The sequence below is a fragment of the Loxodonta africana genome, chromosome 11, assembly GCF_030014295.1.
Source record: "Loxodonta africana isolate mLoxAfr1 chromosome 11, mLoxAfr1.hap2, whole genome shotgun sequence".
NCBI lineage: Eukaryota > Metazoa > Chordata > Mammalia > Proboscidea > Elephantidae > Loxodonta > Loxodonta africana.
In genome coordinates this window covers 5,131,945-5,155,169 of record NC_087352.1, presented here as the reverse complement: position 1 = coordinate 5,155,169, position 23,225 = coordinate 5,131,945, and the positions used below count along the sequence as shown (strand labels likewise).

Below are 23,225 nucleotides of genomic sequence, written 5' to 3'. Positions count from 1 at the left end.
TTGAACAGGCAGGACAGGGCCACATTTCCATGGAGTACAGATTAGAGGGATGGAGAGCAGAGTCTGGGAGTCCAGGGAGGGGTGGGGTTTCAGGCAGTCCAGTGGACAGGCCACAGGGCCTGATGGGCTGCGCAGGGTGGGAGGTGCGCAGGGTGAACAGGCGGGAGGTTGCTGGAGAAAGCCAGCAGAGCCAGCCCCTGAAGGGCCTGGAATCCAAGCTGAGGAGCTTGCGTTTTTTCACTGCAGATGGTGGTGAGTTATGGGAGGTTTTTGAGCAGTGAAGGCGGGGCCAGACTTGAGGGTCCCTCTAGCCACCCAATCGGACAGGTTGGAGGGAGTGAGAGTGGGCGGGGGGGGAGTGTACAGGAGGAGGTGGGGGTGAGTCAGGCCTGAGGAGGAGGGGCAGGATGGAAAGAGGTCACAGTAGAGAGAGAGAAACAGATGGGCTATTTATGGTCGAGGGTTCTAATTGGGGCACAGAGTGAGCCCATCAGGGTGCCAGTCATGCCCAGGGGAGGAGGGAGCCCCAGCCCCAGGTCCTCTCCTTTGTCATCACTCGGAGTCCCGTCGTGATTTCTCACCCTGGTTACTTCCCGACACAGTCTGTCTTGTCTTCCCACCCACTTCCTCCCACTCACCTCCCTTCCCTCTGCCCGCCCGGGCAGCCTGCCACTGTCACATGCCAGGCAGTAGCGTGTCCGGCCCATGAGCTCCCCTGGGGCACGAGAAAAAGCTGATGCCCACGGTGTCCCTGGAGCCAGCTGCTCCTTCTCAGGGGCCGAGGTAGCTCCTGACCTGCTGTCTGCAAATCACCCCAGGCTGGGCAGGTGAAAGGCCCTGGGGGCTCATTCTTAGTTATCTAGTGCTCTTATAACAGGTATACCACAAGTGGGTGGCTTTAACGAGCAGAAATGTATTTTCTCACAGTTTAGGAGGCTACAAGTCCAAATTCAGGGTGCCGACTCTAGGGGAAGGCTTTCTCTGTTGGCTCTGGAGGAAGGTCCTTTTCCTGTCTGAGCTTCTGCTCCTGGGTGATCTTCACATGGCTTGCATCTCCTTTCCAGCGTCTCTGCTCTGCTTGCTTTTAATCTCACTAGTATCTCAAAAGAGATTGACTCAAGATACACTTTGCGCTAATCCTGCCTCATTCACGTGACAAAGACAGCCCGGTCCCAAATGGGTTTATAACCACAGGCACAGAGGCTAGGATTCATCGTGTATATTTTTGGGGAACACACTTCAATCCATAACAGGCTCCGTGGCCCCTGTCCAGGCCCGCGGCTCCAGGTGGGGGCCCAGCTGGCAATTGCCTGGTGCCCTTCTCTCCTCCACTCTGGAAACCTGACAAGAAGCAGTGGCCTTGGCGTCTGTCAGTCTGTCGGCTGCTGGTCCCCGAGGACGGAAGCAGAGGTTTTGGGGAAGGGACCAGGGCCTTGGTCGAGCCCCCAGGACTGGCTCCTAGGCCCCAGACAGATGCAGACGCAGTAGGTGGCTTTCTTGTTCCCGATCCTGGCGCATCTGAGGCCTGTCTGTCCTCGGTCACCTGGTGGGGGCAAGGAGGGAACTGTGGTTCAGGGAGTGACATGGCATGGGGGAGGGCACTTGGTTTGCTGAAGGTGGCAGACTGGTGGCTCCGTGGCCTAGAAAAGAGTGAGAAAGAGAGAGAGTGTGTGTGCTTTGGGAGCAGGGTGGGGAGGAGGGCGGTAGGGACATGTTGGTGGCTTTGAGCACCTCCCTCGGGTGCCCAGGGCTGTCTGATTCATCCTGGGTTACCTCAGCGCTGGGGCACGGGAGTGACGCAGGGGGCAGAGCCGAAGCCACCTTGACATCGCCCAGTCAGACGTAAGGGGGGTGGAGGGGGCGCATCCCCTCAGCATGGGTGTTCTGAGTGCAGGGTCTGGCCTGTGCAGACCCCAGGGAGCTCTGCTCCCCTCAGACTGGGGCCCTGAGAGCAGGGTCATGTCCGTCCATCTTCCCCACAGACTGGGGCCCCTGAGGGCAGGGCTCTCCCCCACCCTCATGGCTCCACCCTGTGCAGAGCACAGAAAAGCAGCCGGAGCAAGGATGTCCTGAGGGAAGGGGCTGGGGCGGAGTCCTGCGTACTCTGACTGACGGGCTCCCCTCTTGTCTTGCAGATTCTTCTCTGTGCACAACGCCTCCTGCATGTCGTGCTGCCTCAAGGTGCCCTGAGCTAGGTGCCAGCGTGTCACGCTGCCACCATGAACGAGGTGTCTGTCATCAAAGAAGGCTGGCTCCAGAAGCGTGGTAAGGGGCTGCTTTTGCCCACAGGCTCGCCTGTCTCCCCCCAGCCCCGGCTCTCCTTTTGGCAGCTGGTGCCCTGAGAAGCAGAAGTGTAGGGGCTTCACCAGCATTCCACAACGTATGCCTGCCCCCGGGCCAGTAGCTACCTGCAAGCCCATTTCGTGGAACCTTTCAGAGGTCTCAGCAGGGAAGCTGCGGCTCTGCCTGGGGCAAGTACCTGGACACCCGGTGTGAACCCACAGGCCAGGCCTCAGGCTCTGCTTTTGCTTTAGTGATCACTCATAGCCCCATTTTATAGATAAAGAAGTGAGGCTCAGAGAGGGGAAGTTACTTAACTAAAGCTACACAGTGAGCATATGTGGTGTGCTGGCCCTCCGAGGCTTTGAGAATACGATGGTGCCCTCGTGGAGTGTACATTCAGTGAGGGGGCAGGGGGCATGAACCGTTAGATAGGTAAATAAGTAGACATATAATGTCAGGTGGTGATAAGCGCTGAGAGGAAGGATAGGAACTATGTGAAGAGGAAGGGGCTAGAGAGAGATGGGAGGGTGGGGGGGGGGGTGGGGTGACATTGAATAGAGGCCTGGAGCAGGTGAGGGAGTGAGCCAGACAGGGCCGGGCAGGGCTGTCCCAGGGGGAGGGGACAGCAAGGACAAAGGCCCTGAGGCAGGAGTGTGTCTGATGTATTCTAGGAACAGTGAGTTGGCCAGTGTGGCTGAAGCAGAGCGAACGAGGGAGGAGTGGAGGTGGAGGGACGGTGTGGCCCTGCAGGCCCCAAAAGGTCCTTGGCCTTGACTCTCTGTATAGTGGAAAGCCCTGGAATGTTGTCAGCCAGGGTGTGGTGTTTTCTGATTGTACAGATGAGGAAACTGAGGCCGAAGAAATGAAGTCATTTATAGGGAAGAGATTCAAACCCCCAGGGCTGTCTGTCCCCAGAACCTCTGACCTGCCATGGGACACCAGCCAGCTGATAGCAGTAGCCTGGGCTGAGAGTCGGCTTTGTCCTGGGTCCCAAGGAGTGAAGGAGACAGCGTTCTGGTGGGGAAGGGTGCCAGGCCCAGTGGTATCTGCTCTTTGTGCCAGTCACTCATTCAGCAAACATTTATTGAGTGCCTCCTGTGTTCCAGGCACTGTCCTAGGCCCCAGGGACACAGCAGTGAACCAAACAGGCAAGCACCCTGTCCTTGTGTTGCTCTTGTGTTCTAGTGGGGAGGGCAGAGAGAGCTCGTGTGGACAAGGGTGCTGGTGAGGAGCTATGGAGCTCAGTCAGGCAGGAGTCCGAGGCAGGGGCCACTCTGAGAAGTAGGATGTCAGGGAGGGCTTTGCTGAGAATGATCTGAGTAAGCAAGGTACATGGCTAAGTGGGAGAGAGCATGTGGCCAAGGCCACGGCCAATGAGCCCTGGGCGGGTTGGAGAGGGCCAAGGAGGCCCTGCAGGAACCTGGGAATTGTCCTCCCTCCTGCCCTGTCCCACCCCGCAGACCCCAAGCAGTGACAGAGGGGTGGAGATGACTCCCTGGGCCCAGGTCTCCCTGTCAGACTGAGCGGAGGGGCCCCATTCCTTCTGCCCTTGCCAGGCAGGCGTGGCATTCCAGGCTCAGGCTGGCCTTAGGCCCCCAGACTGAGCCCTGAATTTGGGGCTGTTGATGGAGCTCTCTCAACCTCGACAGATGTCAGGGTTCCAACCCTGGGCTCTGCCACTTCCTCTTGGTGTGACCATGAGCATGCTTCATCACCTCTCAGAGCCTGGTATTTGGTTTCACATCTGCAAAATGGGTTAATGATGCAGGCCTCTTCCAGTGTCGGCTTCATGAGGGTGGGGGCTTTGCTGGCTTGTTCACCATTGTAGCCCCAGTGCTTAGGAAAGTGCCTGGCACCCAGTCGGCACTCAGTAAATGTTTGTGGAATGAGTGAATAGGATTGTGTGGGTGGGTGATGTTAGGGTGTGCGGAAGGTTCTCAGCTTCCAGTCCTGCAGCCTGAGTTTCCTGAGACACTCGGCTCACTAGGCTGGGTCACCAGGAGCCAGGGGCCAGCACGAGCGCTGTGAGGTAGGGAGTTTGTCTCTAGTCTAGGCTCAGGTGCTGCTGTGGGGTGGGTCTTGGCCCCTCTTAGAGCTTCACTGTCTCCATTCGTGTTACAAAGGGCCAGATGTGTGAGCCACAGCCTCCCCTGTCTGCTGCGGGGGCCTAGCCTGGATACAGCTCCTTTGGTTTGCACCATACGCAACGGCGTGTGGGCATCCTGAGCAGCGGCTGGCAGAAGTGGGTGAGGCGAAGCAGGCCCTGCTGACTGCAGTGGTTTGGGCACCTGTGCCAGCCCCCTTCCATGGTTATAATTGCAGCTCCTGTTTCCAAGTGCCCGCTCTCTGCTGGTCACTGGGCTGTCCTTTAGGCCAGCCTGACTTGGTTGAATTCTCTGACGCCCTGCAAGGCGGGTACCGTTTTACCCCAGGAAACCAAGGCTCAGCAGGGAGGATGACATGTCTGTCCAGGGTTTCAGCCAGCTGAGGGCAGAGCTGAGGCTTGAACTCAGGCCCTTTGACTCCTGAACCCGTGTTCTTGAGGCCCAGCCCACATGCTGCTTCTGCTGAAGGAACAGGCATAGCCAGAGCAGGACTAACTGGGGCCACCCATGCCATGCGCCAGGCCGTTTCCTACATGACCTTTAGTGGAACCCACGTCCTGTGCCCAGTCCCTGCCTGGCCCTATCTGCCAGTTTAGAGGCAGACAGCTGGTGGCCCAGAGAGTGGCTCTGGACTCAGAGCAGACCTGGGTCCTAGTTCCAGCTCTCCCTGTTCAGAACTGTGAGCCTTGGGCAAGTGATGGAACTGCTCCGTGCCTCAGTTTCCTCATTTGTCAAATGGGTGCAATGATAGTATCTGTCTCTTAAGACTGTTGAGAGGATGTTTTTCTCTTCTGGGTTTCTTTTTGTTCCTAGCTTGTTGTTGATAGAACACATACAGACAAGTGCCAGTATCATAAGTTCACCCCCATTAAGCCAGCACCAGATCAAGATGTGGAATAAGACAGCCCCCAGAAGTCTCCCATGCCCCTCCTAACTTCATAGGTGATTTGCTAGTTTTTTGAACTTTATATGAATGAAATCTTCAGTATTTACATTTGAAAGACTCTAATAAGTTAAGATATGTAAGACACTTAGTGCCTGGCACATACAAAGTAACACTGTATCATCATCAATTAATACCAATTAGTAGATACCCCCTTAAGAGGAAACTAGGGCTCAGAGAAGGGAAATGACTTCCTGGAGGTCACACAGCAAATACAGCTCAGAGCCCCTGCTGCCATCCTGCCTCCCCGGGTACCATGTGAGTCAAGGGTCTGGCACACTCTTTGCTTGCACAGTGGACCAGTGATAAAGAACATTATTGGAAACCGTTGATAGGCTGGGCCCTGTCCTGGCTGCCTCATGGTTGCCATCTCTCTCTCTCTCTCTTTTTTAATAATATTTTATTGTGTTTTTGTTGAAGGTTTACATAGCAGTTTAGGTAACCATTCAACAATTTCCACACGAATTGTTCAGTGACAATGGTTACATTCTTCACAATTTGTAAACATTCTCAATATTTCCATTCTGCTTCTGTTTTGCCATCTCATTTTTTTTAACCACTTTATTGAGATACATAGGAACTAAATTGACTGTGTCTGTGGAGAGAGACGATGGAAAAGCTCAGTATCATCATTCACGGTAAGGCCAGGGGCCAACTACAGAACAGACCATCAGTTGCTCATATGCAAGTTCACATTGAAGTAGAAAAAAATTAAAATAAATCCACGAGAGCCAAAGTAGAACCATGAGTATATCCCACCTGAATTTAGAGAGCATCTCAAGAATAGACTTGACTCAGTAAGCAATGATGACCAAAGACCAGACAAGTTGTGGGATGACATCAAGGAAATCATACATGAAGGAAGCAAAAGGTTATTATAAAGATAGGAAAAAAAGAAAATACCAAAACGGATGTCAGAAGAGACTCGGAAACTTGCTCTTGAACGTAGAGTTGTAGCTAAAACGAATGGAAGAAATGATGAAGTAAAAGAGCTGAACAGAAGATTTCAAAGGGCAGCTCCAGAAGACAAAGTATTATAATGACATGTGCAAAGACCTGGGGATAGAAAACCAAAAGGGAAGAACACAGTTGATATTTCTCAAACTGAAAGAACTGAAGAAAAAATTCAAGCCTCAAGTTGCAATTTTGAAGAATTCTGTGGGCAAAATATTGAATGACGCAGGAAGCATCAAAAGAAGATGGAAGGAATACACAGAGTCATTATATCAAAAAGAATAGGTCAATATTCAACCATTTCAGGAGGTAGTATATGATCAAGAGCCGAAGGTACGAAAGGAAGAAGTCCAAGGTGCACTGAAGGCATTGGTGAAAAACAAGGCCCCAGGAAATGACGGAATACCAATTGAGGTGTTTCAGCAAATGGACGCAGAGCTGAAAATGCCCCCTCATTATGCCAAGAAATTTGGAAGACAGCTCCCTGGCCAAGCAACTGGAAGAGATCCATATTTGTGCCTATTCCAAAGAAAGATGATCTACCTGTATGTGGAAATTATCAAACAATATCATTAACATCACCTGCAAGTACTTTGCTGAAGATAATTCAGAAAGCAGTTGTAGCAGTACATCGACAGGGAACTGCCAGAAATTCAGGCCAGATTCAGAAGAGGATGTGGAACCAGGGACATCATTGCTTGATGTCAGATGGATCTTGGCTGAAAGCAGAGAATATCAGAACGATGTTTACCTGTGTTTTACTGACTAAGCAAAGACATTTGACTGTGTGGATCGTAACAAATTATGGCTAATGTTGCGAAGAATGGGAATTCCAGAACACTTAACTGTGCTCGTGAGGAATCTGTACTTAGCTCAAGAGGCAGTTGTTCGGACAGAACAAGGGGATACTGCGTGGTTTAAAGTCAGGAAAGGTGTGTGTCAGGGTTGTATCCTTTCACCATACCTATTCAGTCTGTATGCTGAGGAAATAATCTGAGAAGCTGGACTCTATGAAGAAGAACGGGGCATCAGGATTGGAGGCAGGCTGAGCAACAGCCTGCAACATACAGATGACACAACCTTGCTTGCTGAACGCAAGGAGGACTTGAAGCATTTACTGGTGAAGATTAAAGACCACAGCCTTCGGTATGAATTATACCTCAATATAAAGAAAACAAAAATCCTCACAACTGGACCAATGAGCAACATCATGATAAATGGAGAAAAGGTGGAAGTTGTGAAGGATTTCATCTTACTTGAATCTGTAATCAGTGCCCATAGAAGCAGCAGTCAAGAAATCAGATGCCATATTGCATTGAGCAAATCTGCTGGAAAGACCCGTTTTGAAGTGCTAAAAAGCAAAGATGTCACTTGTAGGACTAAGGTGCACCCAACCCAAGGCATGGTATTTTCAGACACCTCATGTGCATGTGAAAGCTGGACAGTGAATAAGGAAGACCAAAGAAGAACTGATGCATTTGAATTACGGTGGTGGCAAAGAATATTGAATACATCACGGACAGTCAGAAGAACCAACAGATCTGTCTTAGAAGAAGTGCAGCCAGAATGCACCTTAGAAGCAAGGATGGAGAGACTTTGTCTTGTACTTTGGACCTGTTATCAGGAGGAACCAGTCCTTGGAGAAGGACATCATGCTTGGTAAATTACAGGGTCATTGAAAAAGAGGAAGACCTTGAACGAGATGGATTGACACAGTGGCTGCAACAATGGGCTCAAACATAGCAACAATTGTGGAGAATGGTGAAGGACCGGGCAGTGTTTCATTCTGTCACACGTGGGGTCACTATGAGTCGGAACTGACTCAGTGCCACCTAACAACAGCAACAGTTGAGGTATAATTCACATATCATACATTTCACCCATTTAAAATATATCATTTCGGTGGTTTTTATTTCGCAGAGTTGTGACCATTTCATTGCCCCATAAAGAAACCCTGTACCCCTTAGCTGTCACACCCCGCAGTTTCCCTACTTCCCCCAGCACTGTCTGCTCTCTGTCTCTATAGATTTGCCTCTCTGGACATTTCACATAAATGGAATCACACAATATGTGGTCTTTTGTGACTGGCTTCTTTCATTTATAAATTAAGGTTCATCCATGTCGTGTCCTGTATCAGTACTTCATTCCTTTTTGTTGCTGAATAATATTCTATCGTATGGATGGATATACCACATTTTATTTTCCATTCATCAATTGATGGATATTTGGGTAGCTTCCACCTTCTGGCTATTAGGAATAATAGCCACAATGCTGTGGACATTTTTGTACAAGTTTTTGTGTGGACACAAGTTTCTCTATCTCATTTTTTTAAAAACTTTTCCCCTTTAACATTTTTGCTACACATTGTTCTGTTCCATTGGCTACAATTTTTACAATGTGTCAGCATTCTCATTTCCATTCTGTTTGTTCTGTTTCTATCGATCTACCTTCCCTCCCCGTCCTTGCTTTCTCCTCTTTGCTTTTGGGTGAATGTTGACTGTTGTGGTCGCATATAGTTCATTGTTTAAGGGAGCACATTACTCACAAGTGACATTGTTCATTTCATAAGCCAGTCTATTATTTGGCTGAAAGGTGACCGGCAGAAATAGCATCAATTCCAAGTTCAAAAGGTATCTTGGGGTGATAGTTTGGGGCTTCCTCTAGTCCCTATCTATTCACTAGGTCTGACCTTTTTTAGGAATTAGAGTTTTGTTCTACATTCTTCTTCCATTCTATCTGGACCTTCTTTTGTTTCCCTGGTCAGAACGGTGGGCAGTGGCTGCTGGGCACCATCTAGTTCTTCTGGGCTCAGGTTAAAAGAAGTTGTGGTTCAAATTCTCTTAAAAAGACCAGACTTAATGGTCTGACTGAGACTAGAGGAATCCCGGCGGTCATAGTCCCCAAACCTTCTGTTGGCCCAGGACAGAAACCATTCCCGAAGACAACTCATCAGAAATGGAAGGGACTGGACAGTGGGTAGGAGAGAGATGCTGATGAAGAGTGAGCTACTTGTACCAGGTGGACACTTGAGACTGTGTTGGCATCTCCTGTCTGGAGAGGGGATGGGAGGGTAGAGAGGGTTAGAAACTGGAAAAATGGTCATGAAAGGAGAGACTGGAAGGGCTGACTCATTAGGGGGAGAGCAAGTGGGAGTACGGAGTAAGGTGTATATAAGCTTATGTGTGACAGTCTGACTTGATTTGTAAACGTTCACTTGAAGCTCAATAAAAGTTAATAATAAAAAAAAAGAAGTTGTGGTTCATGTGGGCCGTTAGTCCCGTGGACTAGTTTCTTCTTTGAGCCTTTGATTTCCTTCATTCTCTTTTGCTCCATATGGGTAGAGACCAGTAGCTTCACTATCTCATTTTAATCCTTAACACCCCGTGAGGAGTGGGTCCTTGTAGTGTGTGTGTGTGTGTACATATGTATAGTCAGAGTGACACAGCTCCCATCTAGTCAGAACCAATGGAACAAATCCTGGAGGCCTGCTGGTCCCAGGTAGGGCCGAGGGGGCACCCGGAGAGCCTGGCCCAGAAGCGTTTTGACGTTTGATCTCCCACACAGCTTCATTGCTGTATACCAGCCCTGCTGTGAGTCTTGGGGCTGTGATTTGGCAGTTAGGAACTGAGAATGTCTGAGTTCTGGCCTGAGCCTTTCAGCTTCCCACCCCGCTTCTATCTCTTAAGCCTCTCGTCCTCACCACACCCCCTCCCTGGGGTTCAGACTTAGAGGGCCACAGGGCATGTGTGTTCGGAAGCCTAGGCCTCCCCCAGGACTAGGCCATGCGCTGGCAAGGAAGGCGTGCTGCTGGCCACAGGCCGAGGCTGCTGGTGCCCTGGGGCCCTGTACCAGGCGCCTTCTTGCCAGGCATGACCTCTGGATCACTGGGCCCAGCCCAGCACCCCAGCCTGCGTCAGCAGGGGCTGCCTCGAGGGTTCCCTGGGAGAGGCGCTCTCCTTCCCACCCTGTTGTCCACCCTCCTCCCACCATGGTCCTCTTGTGAGCCTGGCCTTGCCTTGACCTTTTTTTCCCCTCCTGCCTTGTTTCAGGCGAATACATCAAGACCTGGAGGCCTCGCTACTTCCTGCTGAAGAGTGACGGCTCCTTCATTGGCTACAAGGAGAGGCCCGAGGCCCCCGACCAGACCCTACCCCCCTTAAACAACTTCTCTGTCGCAGGTGTGTCTCAGGGCCAGGGGCCAAAGTTTGGGCGCTCAGCAGGTCTTGGGGGCACATGGGACTTGGCTACTCTTGAGAGCTGGGGTCCTGTCCTGGAACTGTCTGCCCTCAGGTTCATTTCCTGCCCTGCCCTGGCCTGCGTGGCCTGGGTGTCGCTGGGCCTGGATGGTGGGTGATAGAGAGCAGGAAGAAGGGAGAAAGCCAGGGTTTTCCCACACTCTGCCCTGGGCATCGTGTCCTCCGTGGCTCCAGCTCCTGTCATCCAGGCCCCTGTGGTTCTAGCTGGTGGCAGCTGCCTCCGGCTTCTGGGCCTGCTCACGGCCTTTTTCCTGCTGCCCCTCAGCCCAGCTGCTCACGATTCTGCTTCCCACCCGAGCTGACCTCGGGATTGACCTCACAAGATCTTGGGCTGGACCCAGCCCAATGGAGACATCCCAGGCCCCCAGCCCTCCGCCTGGGCGTCTCCCAGTGCCCAGCCCTGTCTGGGTTCCCCTTGTCGTCCGCCCTGGCAAGGGAGAAAATAATCATAATTAACAAGAGCCTCCTTCCTGAGCAGTTACTCTGCACCAGGCACAGTCTAAGCCTTCACACAGGTTATACCACTTAGTCTCAGAGCAGTGCCACTGAAGAAGCTGATACTTTATCCTCATTTGACATGGGCAGCCATGAGGCTCAGCAAGGTGGAGTCATTGGCCACAGTTACTAAGTGGCAGAGCCAGGGTCTGACCTGGAATCATGGTCCTGCCTCCCAACTCCCCACCCTCTGCTGCCCTCCTCTCCTGCTTAGCCTATCAGACACCAAGCCCTCAGCGCACTTCAAAGGCCACCCCTCTCTCCTCGCCACTCCCTTAACCCAGACCACCGCCTTCATCCACCAAGGTCCCTGCTCCTGCTGCTTCCCAGCCTCCCCATCATGGCTGTCTCAAGAAGGCTGCCCAGTCACCTCTCTGTCCTGTGTAAGGGTGTCCTCCCTGTGGTCCCCTTGGCACTGGTTACCCCAACATCTCTTACCAGCCCCAGCTCCTCACCTAAACTCTTGACCTGTCCCAAGCAGCTCACTGGACGTCTCTCCCTGGGTGGGATATCCTCTGGGCCCCTTAGCCCCATCATGTCCCAAACTGGCCTTCTCATCTCTCCTCCTCTCCCCCAACCTTGTCCTATGCCGTCTCATCTCAGGGTCAGCCCTACCTGTCCCCCAGCTCCCAGACCAGAGACCTCCCCTGTGGCCTGTCTGCCTTCCCTTCCTTCCCTTCCCCATGGTCCCATGCTGGCCCAGCCCCATCCTCTCCTGCTGGGTCCCTGCCTGGGCTCCTGGCTTCCCATTTCAGCATCTACAGGGCAGCCAGAGAGATCTGTCTAAATCCGTTTGTGGCCCCCCCTGCATAAAAGCCATCCACAGCTCCCTGCTGCCCTTGGGACAAAGTCCACATTCCGCACTGTGGTCTCCAGATCTCTGCCTGGGCTGGCCCTCACCTCTGCAGCCTTGTCTCACATCTTCCACCTCACATTCACGGCATAATTAGCCATTCACTGAGTATGTCAGGCCCCTCTCACCTGCAGGTGTCTGTCTGACTAATGAAGTTCCTTTTTTCCTTCAGGGCTCAGCTCAGGTATACCTCTTCCTCTGAGAGGTCCTCCCTGTCCCCCAGGCTGGGTTGGGTGCCACCTCTGGGCCGCTACATGCCTCTGGGTTTTCCCTCATCATAGCCTTAACAACTGAAAAGTCCCTCTCTGGTGACAGGCCTGTCTTCCCCACTGTACCTTGAGCCCCATGAGGGCCAGGCTGGGGCTGTCCTGGTCACCAAAGTGTCCCCAACAGCATCTGGCACAGGTCTGGACCCATAAGAGGTGCTCGTGGAATGTGGGCTGCCGGCTGGCAGGGCTGTCTCTCACCCTGCCTCTCTCTTCCCTCTGCCCACAGAATGCCAGCTGATGAAGAGGGAGAGGCCACGGCCCAACACTTTTGTCATACGCTGCCTACAGTGGACCACCGTCATTGAGAGGACCTTCCACGTCGACTCTCCAGATGAGCGGTGAGCCGGGGCCCCTGTGGGCTGTCCTTTGAAAGCAGCGAGGCCTGGTGGGAGGAGAAGGGGCGCGGGAGGACAGATTCCCCCAGGACCGTGCACAGGAGTTTCCGGTCCATGCCCTCTTTCAGGTGTCTCCCAGCTGAAACTGAGAAGAGCTGGGGTGCTTAGTCTAAGGACCCCACTCCACGTCTTCGGAATCACTGTGGAGCTTGTCAGCAATACAGACTTCCAGGTCCAGCGTCCGGCTCTGGCCGCCTGGGTGCTGCCAAGGGCCGGGGGCTGCATTTGTGATGGGCATCCCCGTCGATTGTGCGGCAGGCCCAGAGATCTCCTTTCAATTTAGAAAAGAGAAAAATATCGGGATAGATATATATTTACCTAGGTAAAAAATCATACGGTGTAAGGAGGTTTATGGTGGAAAGCTTCATTCCCACCTCTGCCCTCTGTCCAGTCCCCCCACAGAGCTAGCTGCTGTTCTTGTGTCCCAGCAGAGTCTCTCTGTGCAGGCTTTTGCCCCCTCCCCCCTTTTTTCTGTCTACACAAAAGTTTGCGCTTACGCACATCATTCTGATTTGTTTTTTGCACTTAACAGTCTGTCACAGAGAACCTTTCCGCTTTAGAGCTTTGAGAGCTGCTCCTTTTTTTTTTTTTTAACAATTCATTTAGAAGGTTTTTTTATTGTTGTGAAACTATATACATAACATAACATTTGCCAGTTCAACCTTGTTTTACACATCAAGTTCAGTGTCACTAAGTACATCAGTCGTGTTGCGCCACCCCCGCCAGCATCTGCGGCCAAGTTTTCCATTTCCATGAACAGGAAGTCGCTGCTTCGTCAACAGTGACTCTGCTTTCCCCGCCCCCTCAGGCACTAGTACGCCGTGGTTTCTATACGTTTACCTCTTCTAGATGGTTCATGTAAGTGGAGTCACACAGTATTTGTCCTTTTGCGATTGACCGACTTCACTCATGGTGTTTTGGAGGTTCTTCCGTGTTGTGGCATGTATAAGGACCTCATTTCTCTTTACGGCTGAGTGGTGTTCCGTTTTGCGTGTGGGCCACGTTGTTTATTCCCCTCCTCAGTTGTATCTACCTTTTGGCTATTATGAATATGCTGCAGAGAGTATTGGTATACATGTGTCTGTTTGCATTGCTGCTTTCACGTCTCTTGCGTGTATTCCTCAGAGTGGAATTGGTAGGTCATGTGGTAGTTCTGAGGAGCCCTCGTAGTGCAGTGGTTAAAGTGCTCAGCCGCCAACTGAGTTAGTGGTTCGAACCCACCAGCCATACTGCAGGAGAAAGAAGTGGCAGTCTGCTTCTGTAAAGATTTACAGCCTTGGAAATCCTATGGGACAGTTCTACTCTGTCCTGCAGGGTCTCTGCAAGTTGGACTCCGCTTGATGACATCAGCTCAGGGCTGTTTCTAGCCCTTTGTTCATTTCAAGCAGTGCTACAGTTAAGTTCCTTGTTCTAACCTTGTTTTATGTGTGTGCAAGGAAATCTGTACAGTGAATTCCTAGATTGCTGGATCACAGGGAATATGCATTTGTAATTTTTTTTTAATAATTTTTATCGTACTTTAAGTGAAAGTTTACAAATCAAGCCAGTCTCTCACACAAAAACCCATATACGCCTTGCTGCACACTCCCAGTTACTCTCCCTCTAGTGAGACAGCCCCCTCTCTTCCTCCACTCTCTCTTTTCGTGTCCATTTCACCAGCTTCTAACCCCCTCCACCCTCTCCTCTCCCCTCCAGGCAGGAGATGCCAACATAGTCTCAAGTGTCCACCTGATCCCAGAAGCTCACTCCTCACCAGCATCCCTCTCCAACCTAATGTCCGGTCCAATCCATGTCTGAAGAGTTGGCTTCCGGAATGGTTCCTGTCCTGGGCCAACAGAAGGTCTGGGGGCCATGACCACCAGGGTCCTTCTAGTCTCAGTCAGACCATTAAGCGTGGTCTTTTTATGAGAATTTGGGGTCTGTATCCCACTGCTCTCCTGCTCCCTCAGGGGTTCTCTGTTGTGTTCCCTGTCAGGACAGTCATTGGTTATAGCTGGGCACCATCTAGTTCTTCTGGTTTCAGGATGATGTAGTCTCTGGTTCATGTGACCCTTTCTGTCTGTTGGGCTCGTAATCACCTTGTGTCCTTGGTGTTCTTCATTCTCCTTTGATCCAGGTGGGTTGAGACCAATTGATGCATCTTAGATGGCTGCCTGCTAGCATTTAAGACCCCAGATGCCACTCTTCAAAGTGGGAATGCGTTTGTAATTTTGACATGTTTCTTTTAGGAAGGTGCTCTGGTAGCATGGTGGTTAAGTGCTCGACTACTAACTGAAAGGTTAGTGGTTTGAACTCACCAGCTTCTCCACAGGAGAAAGATGTGGCAGTCTGCTTCTGTAAAAATTTACAGCCTTGGAAACCCTATGGGGCAGTTCTACTCTGTCCTGTAGGGTCACTATGAGTCAGAATTGAGTCAACAGCAGTGAGTTGCGGGTTTCTTTTAGGGGTTGTGCTAGTTTATATGTTCACCAGCAATATCTGAGAGAGTTTTCACAGTTTTGTGTTTTTAGACATTTGGATTTTATCAGTGTGATGGGTGGGAAAGTTTTAACTTGCCTTCTCTATTTCTCAGTGCGTTTGAGCATCGTCACATATCGCAAGGGCTTTTTGAGTATCCTTTTCTGTGAACTACGTGTTCATATCATTTGTCCATTTTTCTGCTGGGTAGTGGTCTTTTTTTCTTATTTATTTCTAAAAGCTCTTTACATATTAGGGAGTTGAGCCCTTTGTGATGAGTGACAAATGCTCTTTTCTCCGCTTTGTCTTTTGGACCATGTTTTGAGAAACATTCCTCTAGCAAGTCTGTTGGACGAGGCTTCAGCTGACTCTCTGGAGATCCCTAGAGCAATGCCAGCCGATAGAACTTTCTGCTTTGGTGGCGATGTTCTGTATCTGTGCCATCCAGTACAGTAGCCACTGGCCATATGTGAGGACTGAGCATTTGCAATGTGGCTCCTACAACTGAGGAACAGAATTTTTTGTTTTATTTATTATTTAAATTGCCACATGTGGCTGGTGGCTACTACCATCTTGGACAGTGAATTTTAGACCATATACAAAATGATATTGCGAAACGTGTTACTACATCTATACTCTATTGTTTCATACCTTCCCAAGGTTAAAAATACGCTTGCCCCACCAAGGGAAACAGTCCCCTCTCAGGCAGGCCTGAGGTATTAGTTGAAAACTGGGCACTACAACATGACTACCATTAAAAGCAAATTGAAACCTGATTGGGTGTATGTATAGGGGAGTCCCTTGGTGGTGCAAGTAGTTCACACGCTCGGGTGCTAACCCACAGGTTGGCGGTTCAAGTCTACCCAGAAGTGCCTCAGAAGAAGGCCCTAGTGAGCTACTTCTGAAAAATCAGCCACTGAAAACCCTGTGGAGCACAGTCCTGCTCTGACACGCATAGGGTCGCCGTGAGTCGGAGCTGCCTTGACGGCAGCGGGTGGTGGCGGGTGTGTAGGACCTGGCGCTGGGCTGAGTTTTGAAGAAGGAATAAGAATCGGCCCCACCAACAGGAAGGGGAGCATGCCCCCAGGAGAAGGACTAGCATATGCAAAGGCCTGGAGGCATGAGACAGTGAGTGCGTTCCAGGGACCACAGAGGGTTCCCTGTCACCAGAGACTCAAGAGCCTGGGGTCTAGGAGCAGGGCAAGCAGGGAAGCTTGGAGCTGGGGATCCCAGCAAGGGCTTGGACTCCAAAAGGCAATCCCCGCAGGGCCTGGCAAGTGGTTAATAAAGTTGGGGTTTGTCACAGGGTTATTAGAAGATATAGGGGGTGAGAAACAGGAAGCTTGATTCATAGGACCTGGCACACAGTTTGAAAAAGGAGCAGTGGGGTGCCAGCTGGGTGTTCTAGTAGGCGAGAGACACTCTTCAGTATGGAGAAATTCCTTCATTACCCCTGCCTTTCTCCTTTTTTTAGAAATTGTACTTTAAGTGAACGTTTACAATTCAAGTCAGCTTCTCATACAAAAACTTAAACACACATTGTTATGTGGCCCTAGTTGCTCTCCCTACAATGTGACAGCACACTCCTTCTCTCTACCCTATATTTTCCGTGTCCATTCAGCCAGCTCCTGTCCCCCTCTGCCCTCTCATCTCACCTCCAGACAGGAGCTGCCCACTTACTCACATTCGTCTACTTGAGCTAAGAAGCACACTACTCACCAGTATCGTTTTGTATCTTATAGTCCAGTCTAATCTTTGTCTGAAGAGTTGGCTTTGGGAATGGTTTTAGTTTTGGGCTAACAGGGTCCAGGGGCCATGACCTCTGGGGTCCCTCCAGTCTCAGCGAGACCATTAAGTCTGGTCTTTCTGTGAGAATTTGAGGTCTGCATCCCACTTTCCTCCTGCTCCATCAGGGATTCTCTGTTGTGTTCCCTGTCAGGACAGTCATTGGTGGTAGCCCTTTCTCCTTTTCTTAGCACTTGCTGCCAGGAGAAAAGCCTGCTAGGGCTCCCCTGAGAGATCAAACCCCAGATTCCTGCCCTTAACCCGCAGCCAAGACGTAAACCAGAAACCCAGCAAGAGGGAGCCACTCTGCTCGTGGCTGGCCAGTACTGTCCTCACCGCCCCTGCATGGTCCTGAGCTCTCTGGCTTCTCTTGAGCCTGGGGGAAGGTGGGGAAGGGGGGAGGGACACGGAGGGTGGGGCAGGGAAGGTACGTGGTCAGCGCCCTCTGCCCTGGCTCCTGGTCTCTCCTGCCCTTTCCTGTCACCTCTGCCCTGTGGAGAGGATCCCCCACCCCCACCAGCTTGTTGTTTCAGAAATGTTGAAAGAACAGTATATGGAACGAACAGCCACATGCACCGCACCCAGATTCAGCAGTTCAGTGTTTGCCTCACCGGGCTACGTTGTTGCTGAATCTTTTGAACTTCTCCTCATACATTGTGATGCTTTACTCCTTAATACTTCAGCAGGCTTCTCTTAGAAGCAGGACTTTCTGCTACAGGGTCCTGATACCGTCATCACCCCTGTGATGATGATAATGTCTTCACTAATAGCCTCTCCATGTCTGTGCCATACTTCAGTCTCCCCACAGTGTTGCTTTTCCAGCTGGCGTTTTTCAGTTAGGATTCACTCATGGTGCATGACTTCTCTTTGGCCTGTTTTACTCTACTTCAGCCCCTTGTCTTTTTGTCCCCCAACAACATTATTTTGTTTTTTTTTTTTTGACGGGACCAGACTAGTTGTAGCATGTTGTGCATTCGGGCTGCGTCCATCACAGTGCTGCCTCTTGGTGCCGTTTGCTTTGTTCTTCTATGCTTGTGTTTCCTGGAAACTGGAAGGTAGGTCTAGAGCAGGCTTGGCAAACCACGGCCTCCTGTCTCTGCAAAGCTTTCTTGGGACACAGCCGTGGCCACTTATTTATGAATTGTCTGTGGCTGCTTTCACCCTGCCATAGTGGAGGTGAATCAGGGACCTATAGCCTGTAGCCCACAAAGCCTGAAAGATTTGCTCTCTGGCCCTTTACAGAAAGTTGGCTGGTCCCTTGTCTTGGCAAGAATACTTAATAGTGCATCCCGCTGGTATGATCTTTTTAATGTAAATTTTTGTGTGTGTATGTGGTGCTTGTTGTTCATTGCCATTGAGTTGATTCTTTTTTGTGTGTGTGCGTGGTAAAAATATATGTAACGAGATATTTGCCAATTCACCAAGAGACAAAAGGCCCACATAAAGCAGAGACTCCATCAGCCTGGGATCAGAAGAACTAGATGGTGCCCGGCTACTGCCAGTGTTGCTCTGACAGGGAACAGAACAGAGAGTCTCTGACGGAACAGGAGAAAAGTGTGGTACGGAACTCAGATTCAAGTAAAAAGACCAGACTTAATGGTCTGACTGAGACTAAAGGAACCCCAGAAGACATGGCCCCTGGACTCTCTGTTAACCCAGAGCTGAGACCGTTCCTGAAGTCAGCTCTTCAGACAAAGATTAGACTGGACTATAAAACATAAAATAATACCCATGAAGAGTGTACTTCTTAGTTCTGGAGGCAGGATGAGAAGGCAGAAAGGGACAGGAGCTGATTGGATGGACATGGGAAACTTGGGGTGGAAAGGGGGGTGTGCTGTCACAGTATAGAGATTGCAGCTAGTGTCACATAAAAATATTACCAATTTTTGTATGAGAATTTAACTTGAGCTGTGAACTTTCACCTAAAGCACAATTAAAAAAATAGATATTTGCCAATTCAACCATTTTTATGTGTATATTTCAGTGACATTGATTACATTCATCATGTTGTACAATCATTACCACTGTCCTTTTCCAAATTATTTTACCACCATGAGCGGAAACTCAGTGCCCCTGGGCAATGACTCTCCCTTTCCTCCTCCCTCCCACCGTGGTAACCACCAATAAGCTTTGGGCTCTGTTCCAGTTGCCTCTTTCTTATAAGTGGGATCATACAGTATTTGTCCTTTTGTGACAGACTTATTTTGCACAGCATGTTTGCAAGGTCCGTTCATGTTGTAGCGTGTGTCAGGATTTCATTTCTCTTTATGGTACGGAATGGGTAATGTACCACATTTTGTTTATCCGTTCATCTGTTGAGGGACATCTCGGTTGTTTCCGTTTGGCTGTTGTGAAAAGTGCTGCAATGAACACTAGTGTGCAGGTTTCTGCTTGTGTTTCTGCTTTCAGTTCTTTTGAGGATATACCTAGGATTGAGATTGTTAGGCCATCTGTTAGTTCTCCTCACCCCTTTGAGGAACCAGGGAACTCTTCTCCACAGTGGCTGCGCCATTTTACATTGCCATCCACAATGGGTGAGGGTTCTAATTTCTCCACATCATCGCCAGCATCTGTTATTTTCATTTTTGTTTTGTTGTATCTTAGCCATCCTAAGTGGGGGTGAAGTGGTAGCTCATTGCGGTTCTGATTTGCATATCCCGAATGGCTAATGGGGGGCTCTGGTGGCACAGTGGTTAAGAGCTCAGCTGTTAACCAAAAGGTCAGCAGTTCGAATCCACCAGCCGCTCCTTGGAAACCCTGTGGGGCAATTCTAGTCTGTCCTGTAGGGTCACTGAGTCGGAATTGATTCACTAGCAATGGTTGTTTCGGTTTAATGGGTAATGGTGTTGAGCATCTTTTCATGTGCTTGTTGGCCAGTGTGTATTCCCTTTGTTGAAATGTCTATTCAAGTTCTTTGCCCCCATTTTGGGTTGTTTGTCTTTTTGTTAGGAGTTCTTTATAATATTCTGGATTTTAACATAAACCTTATCATGTAATTTTGCTGCTCAAAACTCTGAGTGTCTTGTAGTCCTACTCAGAGTAAACGCCAAAGCCTGTGCCATGCCCTACAAAGTCTTCCGTGACCAGGGCCCCTCCCACAGTCATTTCCCGCCACTAGTTGCTTCACTTCAGCTGCGCTGGTCTCCTTGCTGTTCCTTAAACACGCAGGCACACTCCCACCTCAGGGCCTTTGCACTTGCCGTTCCCTTTGCCTGGGGTTCCTCTTCTCCCAGGTATCAATCCGGCTTTATCCTTAACTTCCCTGAGGCCTCTGGTCAAATGCCTCCTTCTCAGAGTTCTGCCCTGTCCCCCAGCACTCTGTCACCCTGGCCCTGCTTTGTTTTTCTTCATAGCACCTACCTACCTGGCGTGACGTTTAATATTTGCACCTGGCATATAAATAGGTATTCAGTAAATGCTTGTTGAATGAATAAAAGAGTAATTACAAGTAATTCTTTGGTGAGCCAGGCCCTGATCTAAGTACTTTATGTATATGAACTCGTTTTATTCTTTGAACATATTTAGGAAGTAGTTCCTCACCTGTTTTTTTCTTAGTTCCTCATCTGTAAAACAGGGATAATGATGGTAAACTGAGGCACAGAGAATGGTAGAATAAAACAAAGAAGAATATCTGAAGGGCCTGGATTTTCCCCACCAGGAGGGGCTGGGCCAGAGTCAGGCAACTTAGGAGGATATCTGAGCAGGGAGGAACCCCAGATACCATCGGCTCTGGACCGGAGCAGGGGATGCTTAGGGAGAGGGGTCCTCTATCCGCCCTCAGGCCTGGCCACCTGCTGGTGGTTCCTGGAGCTGCAAGGGGGGCAGGCTTATGCACTGAGGGCAGAGTGGCACCTCTGCTCACCACGCGTCCCTCTGGGGCTCGTGCAGCCCTCTCAGTGGTGCACCCAGGGTGGGCCCGGGCCCTGGAGTCAGACTGCTGCTTCCTCAGTGGGTCTCAGTGCCCCGGCTTGTCGTGTGAAAGTGCTAGGCTGGGCCTGCTCGTGGGGTCGTCGGGAAGCGTGCTTGTGGGTGCCGTTGCTCCCTCCAGGCACGAGGACTCTGTTGGCCCTCACGCTGTCCTGTGCGCTCTCTCGCTACCCCCACTCTGTGCCTCACCCAGCAGCCACCGACTCACAACAGAAATGGGATCCTCCCATCCCCCCATAAAATCCTTCTGTGATGTCAAGGATTGAGACTTGGATCTGCACATAGTAACACGTAGCACCTGGTGTGGTCTGGGCCTGCCTTCCTCCCTGCACTCATCTCTCCACTCCTCTGCTGGCTGCAGGCTCCCTCTGGCCCAGGGCCTCCACCACGCCGCCCCTCCCAGCACTCTGCACACTGGCGCCTTCCCACCGGTTATTTATTTCACAGATACATGCCACGATTGTGGAATATGGGGGTGCCTCATATTCCAGTGACATCCTTCATGTCCTGGCTGAAATGCCCCCTCTCAGAGAGGCCTTCTTTGACCACCCTCAAGGAGGGGTTTCCTCTCCTGTCCCTGCCTGTGTACTTCTACACATCTGTCTTCTCCTTTAGGCAGTGGCCCTGTTGGGCTTGTTCCCTCCTGCATCCTCCAGCGCCCACAACTGGGCTGGCACACAGAAGGTGCTCAGTACATATTTGCTGCATGAATGGATGGATGGGTGAATGGATGGATGAGTGAGTGAATTCCCACAACTGTTTTAGGTGCTTTCTCTCTGCCAGGCCTTGCTCTGAGTGCTTTATTTCAGGGCTTCCAGCTGGTTTGAAGCCCTGCTGAGAATTTGTATTTCTAACAAGTTCCCAGGCATTGCTAATGCTGCTGCTTAGGTACCAATTCTGAGACCCACTGAATCAGTAGTGGTCGAGTTGATTCTGGCTCATAGTGATCCTGTAGGACGGACTGAGTAGAACTGCCCCATAGGGTTCCAAGGAGTGGCTGGTGGATTCAGATCGCCGACCTTTTGGTTAGCAGCCGAGCTCTTAACCACCGAGCCACCAGGGCTCCGATGGTAGAGCCCAAACCAGACCCTTTGCCATGGAGTCGATTCCGACTCATAGCGACCTATGGGACAGAGTAGAACTGCCACACAGGGTTTCCAAGGCTGTAATCATTGTAGAAGCAGACTGCCACATCTTGCTCCCACGGCCGATGGGTTCAGACCACCCTGACCTTTTGGTTAGCAGCCGAGCACTTAACCACTGAGTCGCCAGGGCCCCACTAGTAAAGCAGTGGTTCTACAATTTATCATACATGAGAATCACCTGGGGATCTTTCAGTGCAGGTTCCAATTCATGTGTCTGGGAGGGGAAATATAAGTTCTCAGCGGGGGCTTGAACTGAAACGAACAGTTGGAATCCAGATTCCTTATCTCACCCTCATCTGACCCTGTAGTCCCCGCTTAAGTATGGGCCAGCCGAGGCCCAGGGAGTCAGATAGCTGGCCCAGTGTTGCCCACCAGGAAGGTGCAGAGCTAGGATTCATGCCCAGACTCTGTGCTCTCGACCACTTTTGTGACCCCTGGTTTACATGGGAGACCAGTGGGCCCAATGAGTTGGGTGCCCAGCGGCACACGGCTGCTGTGCAGTGGAGCTGAGGCCCACGCTCCCGGCCACAGCCTGTGCTGGCTGTTGCTCAGTGCCCTGCCTGGTGGTGTTCGGGCAAGTGTCCCTCCCTCACGCCCTCCCCCTGCCCCGGAGCCCAAGTGAGGGATGGGAAGGTCCCTGAAAGCACCCTGATGGGAGAATGTTTTGGGGGTGTGGGAAGGACGTTTAGGTTCATATCCCTGGGCCTCTACTTACTGGCTGAGTAACTGGGCAGCTCTCTGCTTCTCTGTGCCTCAGCCTCCTCGTTTGAAGACCAGTACCTGCTTCGTCGGGTTGTTGGGTGGACTGAAGGAGTTACATTACAGAAAGTGCTTACAACAGAGTCTGGCACGTGGTGAGCACTCTGGAAGTGGTGGTGGTTGTTCGAGGCTGTTGAGTTGATTTCTGATTCCTGGCGACGCCATGTGTGCGGAGTAGTACTGCTCCATAGGGTTTTCAAGACTGACCTTTTGGAAGCAGAACCGAGGCACCTCCAGGTGGGCTTGAACTGCCAGCCTTTCAGTTAGTAGTCCAGTGTTTAACCATTGTGGCACCCAGGGACCCCTCTAAGTGGTAGGCGTTATTGTTGTCATAAAGGAGACCCTCCCTAAACGGCGGTCCAGGCCAGCAGTTCTGAGGGAGACCTATCTTTGCTTGGCTTCTGGGCTCCAGAGCATGGCATCCCTTGGTCCACGACCCTTCCTGAGAGAGCGCGCCTGCTTGATCCTCCTGGGCCTCATCCGGGAGTTGGGAATTGAGGCTGTAGCTTTCCTCAGCACCCCGCTGGCACAGGGGCAGGGTGGGTAGGGGTGAGGGGGGCCGAGAAAGAGCAGAGTGTCCCCAGGCGTATGTCTCAGCT

The 23,225-nt window shown here is 51.0% G+C and overlaps 1 protein-coding gene across 3 annotated transcripts in view; it reads left to right on the top strand.

Annotated features, from left to right (window-relative positions):
- AKT2 (AKT serine/threonine kinase 2) overlaps positions 1–23,225 on the top strand; it is a 59,449-nt gene that overhangs the window by 21,106 nt on the left and 15,118 nt on the right. For all 3 annotated transcript variants that reach the window (XM_023539913.2, XM_023539912.2, XM_003420778.3), the window contains exons 2-4: positions 2,136–2,265; positions 10,335–10,463; positions 12,385–12,496. In XM_023539913.2, coding sequence (XP_023395681.1) covers positions 2,220–2,265; positions 10,335–10,463; positions 12,385–12,496 — 287 coding nt within the window. In that variant the 5' untranslated portion in view covers positions 2,136–2,219. The remainder of the gene's footprint in view (positions 1–2,135; positions 2,266–10,334; positions 10,464–12,384; positions 12,497–23,225) is intronic.